Source organism: Silurus aristotelis, assembly GCF_946808225.1.
Source record: "Silurus aristotelis genome assembly, chromosome: 17".
NCBI lineage: Eukaryota > Metazoa > Chordata > Actinopteri > Siluriformes > Siluridae > Silurus > Silurus aristotelis.
In genome coordinates, this window is record NC_139590.1 from 18,531,634 (window position 1) to 18,544,228 (window position 12,595).

The window sequence follows — 12,595 nt, forward strand, 5'->3', positions numbered from 1 at the left end:
CCCATACGCACTGAGATTTTTCTAGTCTCTCTGAATCTTTTGATGATGTTATGTACTGTAGATAATGAGGTTTGCAAAGAACCAGTGCGTAAAAAGATTGAGGAATATTAACATTGCAATTTGACATTGAGGAACGTTGTTTTTAAAGTATTCCACAATCTTTTTATGCCCTTGTTCACAGATTGGAAAGCCTCTGCCCATCTTAACTTTTGAGAGACTCTGCCTCTGTAAGACACCCCTTTTATAGCTAATCATGTTACAGACCTGATGTCAATTAACTTGATTAGTTGCTAGATGTTCTTCCAGCTGAATATTTTCAAAATCTCTGGCTTTTCCAGCCCTTTGTTGCACCCGTACTAACTTTTTTGAGACCTGAAGCAGGCATCAAATTTAAAATGAGCTCATTTTGGGCAAAAAAGTATACAATTTCTCAGTTTAAACATTTATGTTCTCTAAGTTCTGTTGTGAATAAAATATTGGCTCATGTGATTTGAAAGTATTTTATTTTTTTATTTTATTCAAATGTAAAAAACCTCCCAACATTTCCAGAATTCAGGTTGTAATTTCAAAACACCTCATCGCTTCTTTCAAAGTAAAATGTTCACTGACTACACAACTGACCACAGTCCCTCTGTATTTAAATTATTCTTGTCATTTCAATTATATTAGCAGAATTGTTATAATGTGTTTTTTTTCTGTGTAATTTAGACAATGACCTGAAACACACAGTAGCCAGACAGTGTATTGCAGGGGGTGGGGAGGTCACCTAGGTGAATACACCAGCCAACGTATGTTTCTCATCTGTCCGTCTTTGTTTCCTTAGTAGGTGAACTTGTTTATATTGTTTAAAATAAATAGAATCCTTATTATCTTTCTATGTATTTGTTTTGTTATGATTTATTTATTTGCAGATCACCTAATCAGCTTTATTAATTAAGGATGCCTAAGCATACAAGAAATGAGTTTCCAGTAAACCAACACATTTAACATACAGTCAGTGCATAACAATGCTGGACTGATCGAGAGAGAGAGAGAGAGAGAGAGAGAGAGAGAGAGAGAGAGAGAGAGAGAACTAAGGTGAAGGTGCTCAATGGCAGGTAGTTGGGTGCCAATTGTGTGTTAAGTGGTTTTGACCACCCTTTTTAGGTTTTTGGTTTAGACACTGTGGAGCTGCCATATCACACTGTGATGGAGTTGGTTAGGATGCTTTTGATGTTGCAGTGGTAAAATCTAGTTGTCATTAATTAGTAAATTAAATACAAAAAAACATTGTAAGTTATTATTGAGGTTGGTGGAAAGGGCAAATTAATTTGTATTAGAATGTGTGACACAAGCATTAAATAAATGAATGCTTAAACCAATTAACATATTTGTTTCAGTTAAGATTACTGTTTACAACCAATTATAGTTATTAATTAGTTAGTCACATTAATAAATTTAGTGATTAATTATAACTGTTCTTAACATACAAACCTGATTAGAACTAATCAGTGTTACAGCAAGTGTCTGTATTAACAGTACACCTCTTTTTTCCTGTGTCTGAAAAGACTCAGGGGATCGCTTTTAAAACTGGCAAATAAATTACCAAAATACTAGTTATTATTTTACAATTATATCTAAGTGCACATTTCCCCCCCCCCTAGAAATCTATGCTTCCCCACTCTGGAAAAGCATCAGCCCACACTGGAGTAGGGGCATAATGTTTACTCTTACATCGTGGTTAAATGTATGATACGTTTGCAGGTGGAGACAAGAAACGTGAAAAAACGATTGACAATACAGATAACAGACTGAATAGGAGTTTAGAGAATGAGTTTTTTCTAAAATATTTACTTGAAAGGATCTTATAAATATTTCTAAAAGTTTTATTATCCATCACTACCATGTTAATAAATCAACTGCATTTTTAGCAACAATTCGATTAGATTTACATACTATTTGTTTGAGCAACAAACCCCCAGAGATATATGCTTAAGCTTAAAAAAGTTAGGAACTTCATACTTAGGAATGTTTTTATTTATAAATACAAAAACATAAAGAAATAACCATAAGTTTGCTGTATACGTTTTTATGAGGCAGCCAATAAACAAACTGGTTATAGTTTATAGCTAAAAATGTAGAAAAAAAATCCCTGGAACAAGGAATATCTTTCTTTTGAAAATTTAACTAATACCATGTTGTACAGTATATTAACATCAGTTTGAAGTATATCTGGAGTTTTCTGACAGTCTTTAAGTTTCAAGGACATTATATTATTATATAGCGCCACGTAGGGGATTTCAGTAGAAATGCATGGGAGGTTTAATATGTGCATACAGTTTGACAGCTGTGGGGGTCAAGGGCAGTTTTTTTTTGCCAGTTGTTTTTTCCTATTTATAGTTTATTAAACATGATCTAATGTACATAAGAAGCATTTAAATTCAAATTCAGGTGCCTGATCAATTTCTGTGGGGTCAGAAAGACAGCGATCTAGTCATAAACTTTGGGAGATTATTTATAAAAACTCAGCACAGTATAGGACAGGGTCGCTCAGGCAGGTCCAAAGAGAAGAAGGAGTATATATAGTTGGAGAGAGAAAGAGAAAGAATAACACAAACAATGCTGAGCCAAAGCAAGAAATTTGGTGTCAGCATCCTGTTTGATGCTGCTTATATGAGGTCACATTAAGTCATTATATCAGGCTAGAAAGGAAATGCTGTTTAACTATCATTTTGTCCTAATCTAGTACTACAATAGTAGCCAAAGTCAGTCATGTCAAAGTCAAAGTGAACTTTATTGTATTCAGCCAGGCAAAAGGGGTGAAAATCAGAACGAAACTGTTTTTCCAAAAGCTCCAATGGCCAGTTGTAACATAACAATCAACAGCCAAGACAGGTAACAAATAGGCAGCACAATAGACAGCAAACTAGACAGTGTTGAAAACAATACACATAAATATCCCAAAAGACACAAAAATCTGAAATATGAGCATGTCAGTTCACAGGTACAAAAGGCTTATTTCACATTGTAAATGTTAATGTAAACATTCTAAATGATACATTAAAATATAAACACTATTACAATTACTATGTATTACTATTACAGCACAGTAAAAGTGTGAATCCTGTCCGGTATCTTGCAATCAATATAAATCAAATATCCAATCAAATTAATACATTTTGCTGATGAAATTCATAGATGCCACACAGAAGAAATTCAGCCTGTGCATTTTCAATCACTGTAATCCAAACCGTAGGAAATATTGAAACTGTGCAGTCATACTGACATGACTAAACATTTTGAAGATCTTGTTTGTGAACAATGACAGAAGGACTTGTCATTCTGATGGCAATATGTTCACTGGCACAAATACTTACTAATGATTTTGAGAAAGGTACAGGCTTTTGCAAGAAATCCAATATGTTGTACTGTTTGTACAAATTGTCTTGAGAACGCACTTATTGGTTTGAAAATATTAAGGATGATTCGAAAAATGCTTCAAACTAACTAAGAATAAGAGTAACTATGCCCCCCCACATTGTGATGATAATATTCCCGACCACGCCCCGGTGCCGTTTAGCCCCACCCCCAGAAAGACTTAAGCCAATCAGGTATAACCTTTTGAGCGGTATGTTTCACTCTTACTGTCCTATTGGTTTATCTTTTGACTGACAACAAAATAATTTTTGCAACCAATAACATTTTACATTTGAAATACGTCTCCAAATGTAGCAAATCGGCTTGTTACGGTTTCACAGAAGGCGGGCTTTAATCAGTTGGTAGGTTGTGCTAAACTAGGTTGACTTTTATAACTCCTGTCACTGTTAAGTTTTTTTTTTTTATTTCCCCGAAAAGTTTCCCGTGGCTGCTAACGCTCACATGAGGAGCCGTTTGATTTTGTCACGCATAAGAAGCTTTTAGACTTAAATTTCTGTCCGTTCCTGGAAAAGCTGATGCTTTGCTGCTTGTTTGCTAGACAGCGTGATCCCTCGGTTCTCTGGCACCCTGTGGAGAGCTAGCCTCGCCGGCTAAGCACGTTTTCCGAAAGACTCCGCTTTAAAAACCCACCCAGCGGGAATGAACCACAAAAGTAAAAAACGAATTAAAGAAGCGAAGCGGAGTGCTAGGCCCGAGCTGAAGGATTCACTTGACTGGACTAAACATAACTACTTCGAGACTTTTGATCTCTCGCATCGGACAGTGAAGGTAAACCCAAATGCTAGCTAGAAGACGAGGCGCAACGCAGGCAGCTCATGTTTTCAGGCTGAAGCCGCGCTAAATCAACAAGCTTTTTCTCCAGGTTTACTTGTTGCATGTGTGCGCTGTGCACCGGGAATAAATCCGGATCATTTTTCAGCGCAGGGTTAAATATTCGCCGATACAGCATCATTACTCGGGCGGAGTTGTGTTGGAGGTGCCAGTGGTGTTAGCGGCGGTGTGTGGAGGTTCCTTCCTGCACGTAGACTATGGAGGCGTTTACACAGCGTGTAGTGTTTAACTACAGCGTGAGCTTCACGTGGAGCACTGAGCAATTAAAATAAATGCTCTCATTCTTGATTTCTGTCCACTCCAAATCTAATTAAATCTAGCCATTAATTTGACGATTTTAACCCGAAAAAACTTGCTCACTATTACAGATCATTCTGATCTGAAGCTCGTGTTTCATATCCAAGCCTATTTTTAAGAAGCTTTAACCTTCACATCTGTGCCTGGATCGTATCTTTTACTCTGGATATCATCTCATTATGTATAATTAGATTGCCTCTATCTGTTCAGATCTTTTGTAAGAGAATAATTTAAGGAATAATTTAACCCATTCTGTGTATAAGACAGACCTAGATAGTGTGGTCGTGCAGTCCTTTGCAGTGGGTTATGGGTTTAATTGAAGTTTATTCAAATTAGATTAGAAATGCATTTTTCTCACAATGTGTAGAATTTTGTTTCAGTAGAACTCTGTTCTGCTACCACAATCATGCGTGCTGTCATCAACAAAGGTTTGTTCCACAAACTACCAAGCCCAAGCAATGCCACTACCTTTACAGAGCTTGTACATTTAGGATCATGAGCAGATCCTTTCTTTCATCATGACTTTTCCATCAAATTGGCTGAGGTTACTCTTGGGTTCTTTAGTGTCTCATCGTGATTTCTTTGTATATTTCAATCTGTCCTTGTAGTATCTCCTCAAAATCCTCAAGTCTCTGCCCTGTGGTGGTAGTTGTACAGGGGGGTTCCTTCCTAGTATGCCTGATCAATTGTTGTTAGCTTTTAAACCAGTGGGGTTTTTTTGGTTTTTTTTCCCCCACACACAGACCGACATAAGACACATTTTTACACAAGACATGTCTCTCAACTGACACTTTTGCTGTCTTTCCCAGGACAGTGTGGAGCGGGTGGATGCCCGCCACCTGAACTTAGAAGAGTTCATTCAACGCTTCGAAAAGCCTTACAAGCCCGTAGTTATTCTTAATTGCCAGGAGTCATGGTCTGCCAGGGAAAAATGGACCCCGGAACGCCTGAAGCGCAAGTACCGTAATCAGAAATTCAAATGTGGTGAGGACAACGATGGCTACTCTGTGAAGATGAAGATGAAGTATTACGCTGACTACATGGAGTCCACGCATGATGACAGTCCGCTATATATTTTTGACAGCAGTTACGGTGAGCACGCCAAACGCCGCAAGCTGCTGGAAGACTATGAGGTGCCAATATTCTTTAGAGATGATCTCTTTCAATATGCAGGAGAGAAGCGCCGACCACCTTACAGGTAACATTAAAGAGATTTCTGGTGCCCCAACATGTAATAGTCTAGTTAATATACCTGTTGGTCAGTTCACCTTCTTGACAAATATATCATAAGTTTGTTAATAACTAAAGATTATAGTAAATGAAAGATGCATTATTAATTACTCTATTGTGTACATAAAAAAATGTTTGTACCACTTCCCTAGGTGGTTTGTGATGGGCCCTGCACGCTCTGGCACAGGCATTCACATCGATCCACTAGGCACGAGTGCATGGAATGCCTTGGTGCAGGGTCATAAGCGCTGGTGCCTGTTCCCCACACACACCCCACGCGAGCTTATTAAGGTGACAAGAGAAGTGGGCGGCAACCAGCAGGACGAGGCCATCACCTGGTTCCGTGTAATTTATCCACGCACACAGTTGCCTTCGTGGCCTGCTGAATTCAAGCCAATGGAGATTCTGCAGCGTCCCGGAGAAACCGTCTTTGTTCCTGGTCAGTTCCTAAATATTTCTACCTAAAATAGTTTTTACATGTTCCATGTTTACAATTCTGTGATGGTGAAAAAGTATTTAGTACCTGTAGCAGTTTATTGTTTATTTCAACAATGTGGTTGTATGATATATATTATATAATGTGGAAAAAAATAATGCAGGCAATTAAGGAGTTCTTAATTTGACACTTAATTTTCTGCAGTTTATATCTCAGTATATCAGACAGACATGTTATCATTCCCTTCTATTGTTTGAGTTATTTAGTTCAGTTACCGGTTAATCCTCTAATTTTCTTATTATTCTTGTGATTTTTGGATAGTTGTATTTAGAAACAGTAAAGCAGGGGTATTGTGATTTAATAAAATAGCCACATAGAAGGAGAAGCCCTCCTTCTAGTAGCAATGCTACTTTCTTTTCGCTCTGTGGTGGCAGAGCGTCTGCAAAATAAAAATAAAAAATGACTTAGAAATTAATAGATTAATATCCACTCGGGGCAAAGAGGCAATCCTACTTTCTTTTAATATTTTCTGTCCATAAGTTCCCTGAGCATTTAAAAATACAAAATCTTCTAGATGGTTCATATACATTTTGTAACATCACCATTTATTGAAAATGTTGCAAACAACAATGCCGTTTGTTGCAGATGGTGCTGTTATGATTTTTCCACTATTTGTTGAACATTTCTTTCTCGGCAGGGTAAATCAGGACCATATCTTTAGTGACACGAAATGCCACTAAAACTGAAGTCAGCTTGGGGTTTTCATCTTAAATCCGAGTTCCTTTCTCGTTCACGGAGTGACGTCATAAAATACCTGGCTGCGTTACAGCATTAGAAATAAACAATGTTATATTGTGCATGCAGTACAGTGATTGGTTTTAAATTCATCCACATCCTGACATTTGTTTATTAAATCTAAAACAGTTTGCTGTTTTGAGAAAGAAAATAAACTTTATTTAGCCAAGTTAGCTACCTAGCTTGTTGTTAAAAAAAAAAAAAGAGAGATAAGATATGCCTTTATTCGTCCCACAGTGGGGAAAATGAAAAGCAAATATATAAAAGAGACAATATAGTATACAGTATATACACAACACAATGTATAAATACAAAATAACAAGAATAAAATAAATTATAAAAAGAGACGAGTAAGTAGTTACGCTAACAGACATATTGCAAATGGGTTGTCATGATGTGCAGAGGTTGAAAATTACTATTCTGACCTGCCAATTACAACATGTATGTAATACACCGTTCTGTTTTACGTAAATTGTATCTGACTTTTCTAACTTGTACTAATCCAATATCTCTGAATGTGTTTGAAACTTTTCTTGCCTCAAGCTCAGTCTTCAGCAAAGTGTATCTGTGTTTTTGTTTGTTTGTTTTTTTTATGGGTAGGATGGGTTTAACTTTAGAAACTGTTTTCTTTCCTTTGTGTTAGTTTAAACCAATTGTTTTTAAATAGCATTTCTGGATGTTTTGAAAATATCAAAATATCTGGAATTAAAAAAATATCAATATGCGAATGTAAAAACATCTAATCTTGATTAGCGCATTCCCTGTAAAATATTGGTTTAGATGAATCATGAAAATTGCTCAGCAGTAGTTTTGCATACATCACTAGTTTTTGGCCATTCTTGCCCAAGGTGTAGCTTTTGAAATAGCTCCTCCCTCGAATATCTGTGTTTTCTGTATTTTATGTCACAAAGTTCTACCCCATCAGGTACCCTGCCATTAGAGCTTTTTAATACTTGAGTAAAATACAAAGCCAGTAGCTCTAAAAATTTTCTATTTATAAACTGAGTGGGTCCATGGCATATCCCGTAGGTGGCTGGTGGCATGTTGTCCTCAACTTGGAGACTACCATTGCAGTTACTCAGAACTTTGCAAGTACCACAAACTTTCCCATTGTTTGGCACAAGACTGTTCGTGGGCGACCTAAACTCTCCAGGAAGTGGTACAGGTGTGTCTAAGTTTACATGTTTACTTTAGACGCCTACACAGCACTGATTAAACTTTACTCAGTACGTCATTTTAATGTTCTACGTTACTGTTTTACAGAATTCTAAAGCAGGAGCATCCAGATTTAGCTGCTCTGGCAGACAAAGTGGACCTGCAGGAGTCGACAGGCATTGCTTCAGACAGCTCTAGTGACTCCTCTTCGTCTTCTTCCTCTAGTTCCTCTGATTCCGATTCAGAGGTATGTTGTGCTTTACTCTACCCAAAATCACTTGTACATAGCCTTGTTGTATTCACTTACATTTTCTAGCTGAACTGGAAACGCCTTGGTGATGGGTTGGGATTACTGAAAGTAAACAGACATATATATATATATATAAAACGATGCAGGTTTTACATAAAGAGGCATGGATGATTAAGATTTTATTAGTTTGAACTTCATGCTGAAGCAGTATGTGGGTATTTTTGCACATTGAGTTGAAGCCATTAGATTGTTAAATTCAAAAAGGTTGTTTTAAAATATACTGACCACCACAACCACTAATAACGGTTCCTCTGCCTTGAAAACTACTCATTTTTATTCCTCGTTTTGCATCACTTTGTTCTCTTTTCTTTTTATAATGTTTTTGTTTTCTCAGGTTCTAACTAAAGTAAACTTGAATTTTAGTCTTAATGTACCAATACATTAATACATCATAAAAACTTAAAATTACATCTATTTTCTCTAGACACGTTTATTAAAAGAAAGATTTGAAAGTCTGTGCGAAATAATGTTTGGTATGTTATGTGCACGATAGTACATAGAGGTCTAACCCAGTTAACACTTATTTTATGTCACCATTGTGCTATTTGCTTTATGTGACCAGATTTTTGTGAATGTTTCATTTTCCTTTTTATTTAAATATCATTTCTACCCAGGAGCAAATGTCTATACATAAAATGTTGTCATTTATTATACTACTATGAATTGTATGTAATTACTCTCTCTGCTTAGAAGGCTGAATCAGGCTCGGAGGGTGATGCCATGACCCACCGCAGGAAGAAGCGAAAAACCTGTGCTGCAATGGAAAATGGTGACAGTACAAGCAAAGATGCCTGTGTGAGCAAAGAGCGTAGCTCCTCACGATGACCTCCTTCCCCAGCTCCACCAGAGGAATCTGTCATTGGTTTTTTTTTGTTTTTTTTCCTCAATTTGGTTTGCTGCTTAAGTAAATAACTAATGATTTAATTGGCACAAGAAGAAATTTTGTTCCTTTATGTACGTGGTACATGTTGGACAGGGTGACCATGAAATACTGGGATGAAAATCGTCTGTGCTCATTGCATAAATGCCCTTGTGAAGATTCTGGCATTGGGGTAACGGTGGTACATGTGTTTATCTGCCACTCTTAACATCTAAATGAGCTGTCTCTAGCTGTACTATTCCTGCTCTATACTGTTGTGCCTGAGCTTTACTCTTATGGACCCTGATGCAGTTAAAAAATAACTATATGAACATTGTTGCCATGTGCATGCATATGAACATGCACAAGCCCACATGGCTGCATTACTGCAGGGGTTTTATGAATGCAGAATTCATGTTGGATTTTATATTTAAGGCATTACTGAAGTTCACTTTTTAATAGAGTAATGCTCCTGTTTTTTTTTGGTTTTTTTTATCTATGTACTGCATCTGTAGTGTATATGCACACAAATACTGTTTCTCTGTACAGAGAACTGAACCATCCCTCTTACTGGAAATCTAAAGCTAATGTTAAATTGTCTCAATAAATGTTTGTTATAAATATTTGTAGAATGCTGTCATCATACTTCTTTATTAAAACAATTTCTTTATATTGTACCACTGTTGAATAGTTAAGGTTGTAGTTTTGAATTTGCATCATTAGGAAGTTCACTGCACAAGCTGCACATAATTTAAGTAATTTATTTCCCAGAAAAGAGAAATTTTGTTTTCAGGGCTAACTGTGTCGAAGTATTTAAAGATTCTTTTATTTAGGTCTTGTAAACAATTGGACATGCTGATGTTGAGTTTGAATATGTTACTGTTCCACAAGACATTTGACCACCAGTTCTTAACTATATACTCGCACAAGTAAACATCGGTTGGAGGAGCTGAGTGAAGCCTGCATGAGTAAAATCTTGAGATCATCTCTTTATCATGGCACCTGTAGTGGGTGGGAATCCTGCAAACTGTTTGCTGAAGACAACCTGTCCAGGAGCAATAAAGTACTGAAACCATGTCCTGTGGTCTGATGAGAGTAAAGTAAAATTGTTTGGCTCAGATAGTGTCCAGCATGTGTGGTGACACCTTGTTTAGGAGTACCAAGAAAATTGTTATGCCTACAGTCAAGCATGGTGGTGGCAGCATCATGGTATGGGGCTGCATTCGTGCTGCTGGTACTTGTTAACATGGATTCCAACATGTTCTTTTACAGTTTGAAGCAGTTTCCTTCAGAAACTGGGCGGAACGGCAGTTTTCCAACATAATGATCTCAAACTCCCCTCAAAGATGACAACTGCCTTGTTGAGGAGGGTAAAGGTGATTGAGTGGCCAAGTATTTCTCCAGACCTGAGCCCTTTTAAGCACCTATGGGGCATCATCAAGTGGAAGGTGGAGAAGCGCCATGGGTAGAACATCCTGTAGCTCCATGATGTCATGGAGCAGTGTAAGAGGATCGCAGTAACAACCTGTGCAGCTCTGGTGAATTCCATGCCCGTGAGGATTAAGGCAGTGCTAAATAACAATCATGCTCACACAAAATACTGACACTTCAGACACAGTTTGACATGTTTACTTAGGGTGTACTAACATTTGTTGCTAGTTAAGTATGGGTTATTTTTAGTAGACAGTAAATCTGTACTGCTTGAAAAGCTGCTCATTGAGTAGTCAATGTGCAGCTTGTATATCCAAGTTATATTGCTATAGTATTGCCCCTTGAGAACATATAATAAAATGGTTGCAAATTCTCTCAAGCTAGGTCAGGTTGGATGAGGATTGTCAGTAGACAGCCACTTTTAGCTCTTTCCAGCTCTCACCATGCTTCCCTTTTAAATGGTTTTGGTCAGGTGATGAGCAGTGCCTGATTTCATCCAGACATAACTTTTTTAATTGAGGCCTATTGGAAAACTCCAAGTTTTCTTACATGTGTTTTTGTATTGAGGAGAGCCTCTCTATCATAAAGACCTAGATAGGTGGAGGGCTGCTGTGATGGTTGTCCTTCTAGAACTTTGTCCCATCTTCACACAGGATCTCCAGAGCTCAGTCAGAGTCATCAACGGGTTCTTGGGTCACCTCACTTACTAAAGCCCTTTGCTCAGTTTGGCCAGGCAACCGTCTCTTAGAAAAGTCCTAGTTGTGCCACCCTTCTTCTATTTGAGTATTCTGGAGGCCACTCTGCTCTTAGGAATATTCAGTGCAGCAGAAATATTTTTGTAGCTTTCTCTGTATCTGTGCCTTACAGCAATCCTGCACTATGCTCCTCAGGCAGTTCCTTTGAACTCATAGCTTGTTTTTTTTCTCTGATATGCATTGTCAGCTGTGAGGCCTTCTATAGAAAGGTGTGTGCCTTTCCAAATCATGTCCAGTCAATAAAACATTTCCACAGGTTGACTTTAATCAAGGTGTAGAAACATCTCAGCAATGATCAAGGGAACATCAGCTGACTACCTAAATTTACTAAATGCCCCATTTTTAGGCTGTCATACTTTTAAAATGTACAACTTTCATCTACAATTTTTTTGTATCTGCATATAAGCATACTAACTGACAAGCTATACTGTAGCTATGCTTTAGGTATTGTTGTCTGCAAAGAGGCAGTCTCACAATATCTGGCGGCCTATTTTATAAGGTTTAAACAACGATTACATGTTGTTTGATAGTTAACATCAATTGTAACGTCACATTTTAGAAATTACACAAAAAATCAAGGAATGTCAGAATAAGATCCAACAGGTTGTTTTACTTGTATATTCCACATTCATTCCAAGGTTCATTTAAGGTGTAGTGAAAAGTAACACAACAGCCGACCCATAAATGCAGAACTGTTCATGCAAACTGCAGGCCTAATCCATTGAAGGCTGTTTATTTTAATTTTAGCCCAATCCAATCTCTCACGATTTAGATTTACTTTTTTATTGTTGTCACGATGATTAGATTTTTAACATATAAATTAAGATTTTTTGCTTTTTACATATAAAAAAATAAAATAATAAAATTGGCTAGCAAAATAATTATAATAACAATAAATAAATTATTTTAAACGCAAAAATTTATTTGTTTTTCAGACAATGTTAATTCGATGTACAGAGCCTGCAAAAAAAGTATTACATTCACCTTTTTCTCAAAGTTTCGCATTTAAGGTTGTTCAGAGGTTACAGAAAATAACGCCAGTTGTATTAAAAACCCATCCCATACTGTAGCAATCCGCC

At 37.1% G+C, this 12,595-nt stretch overlaps 2 protein-coding genes across 3 annotated transcripts in view; both read left to right on the top strand.

Moving 5' to 3' along the window:
* The first annotated feature begins 2,663 nt into the window (after positions 1 to 2,663).
* The window catches only part of LOC310739737 (uncharacterized protein), a 33,482-nt gene continuing 23,550 nt past the window's right edge, over positions 2,664 to 12,595 (top strand). Inside the window, exon 1 of the mRNA XM_083565958.1 lies at positions 2,664 to 2,667. The gene's annotated coding sequence lies outside the window, so the exon portion shown is untranslated. The remainder of the gene's footprint in view (positions 2,668 to 12,595) is intronic.
* On the top strand, positions 3,734 to 9,953 carry jmjd6 (jumonji domain containing 6, arginine demethylase and lysine hydroxylase). Of its 2 annotated transcripts, none has more exons than XM_083566126.1 (6): positions 3,734 to 4,185; positions 5,355 to 5,743; positions 5,928 to 6,214; positions 8,036 to 8,171; positions 8,270 to 8,408; positions 9,162 to 9,953. In XM_083566126.1, the coding sequence occupies exons 1-6, from the start codon at positions 4,057 to 4,059 to the stop codon at positions 9,294 to 9,296; spliced, it is 1,215 nt and encodes a 404-aa protein (XP_083422252.1). In that variant the 5' UTR covers positions 3,734 to 4,056; the 3' UTR covers positions 9,297 to 9,953. The 2 variants fall into 2 exon arrangements, with proteins under 2 accessions (XP_083422252.1, XP_083422253.1); XM_083566127.1 differs by having other exon boundaries at positions 9,165 to 9,953.

Excerpts from the sequence above, each read along its gene's own strand:
- jmjd6 (XM_083566126.1), top strand. The coding sequence starts at position 4,057 with ATGAACCACAAAAGTAAAAAACGAATTAAAGAAGCGAAGCGGAGTGCT. Across the intron at positions 4,186-5,354 it reads TCTCGCATCGGACAGTGAAG|GACAGTGTGGAGCGGGTGGA; the intron begins GTAAACCCAAAT and ends TGTCTTTCCCAG. Across the intron at positions 8,409-9,161 it reads CCTCTGATTCCGATTCAGAG|AAGGCTGAATCAGGCTCGGA; the intron begins GTATGTTGTGCT and ends CTCTCTGCTTAG.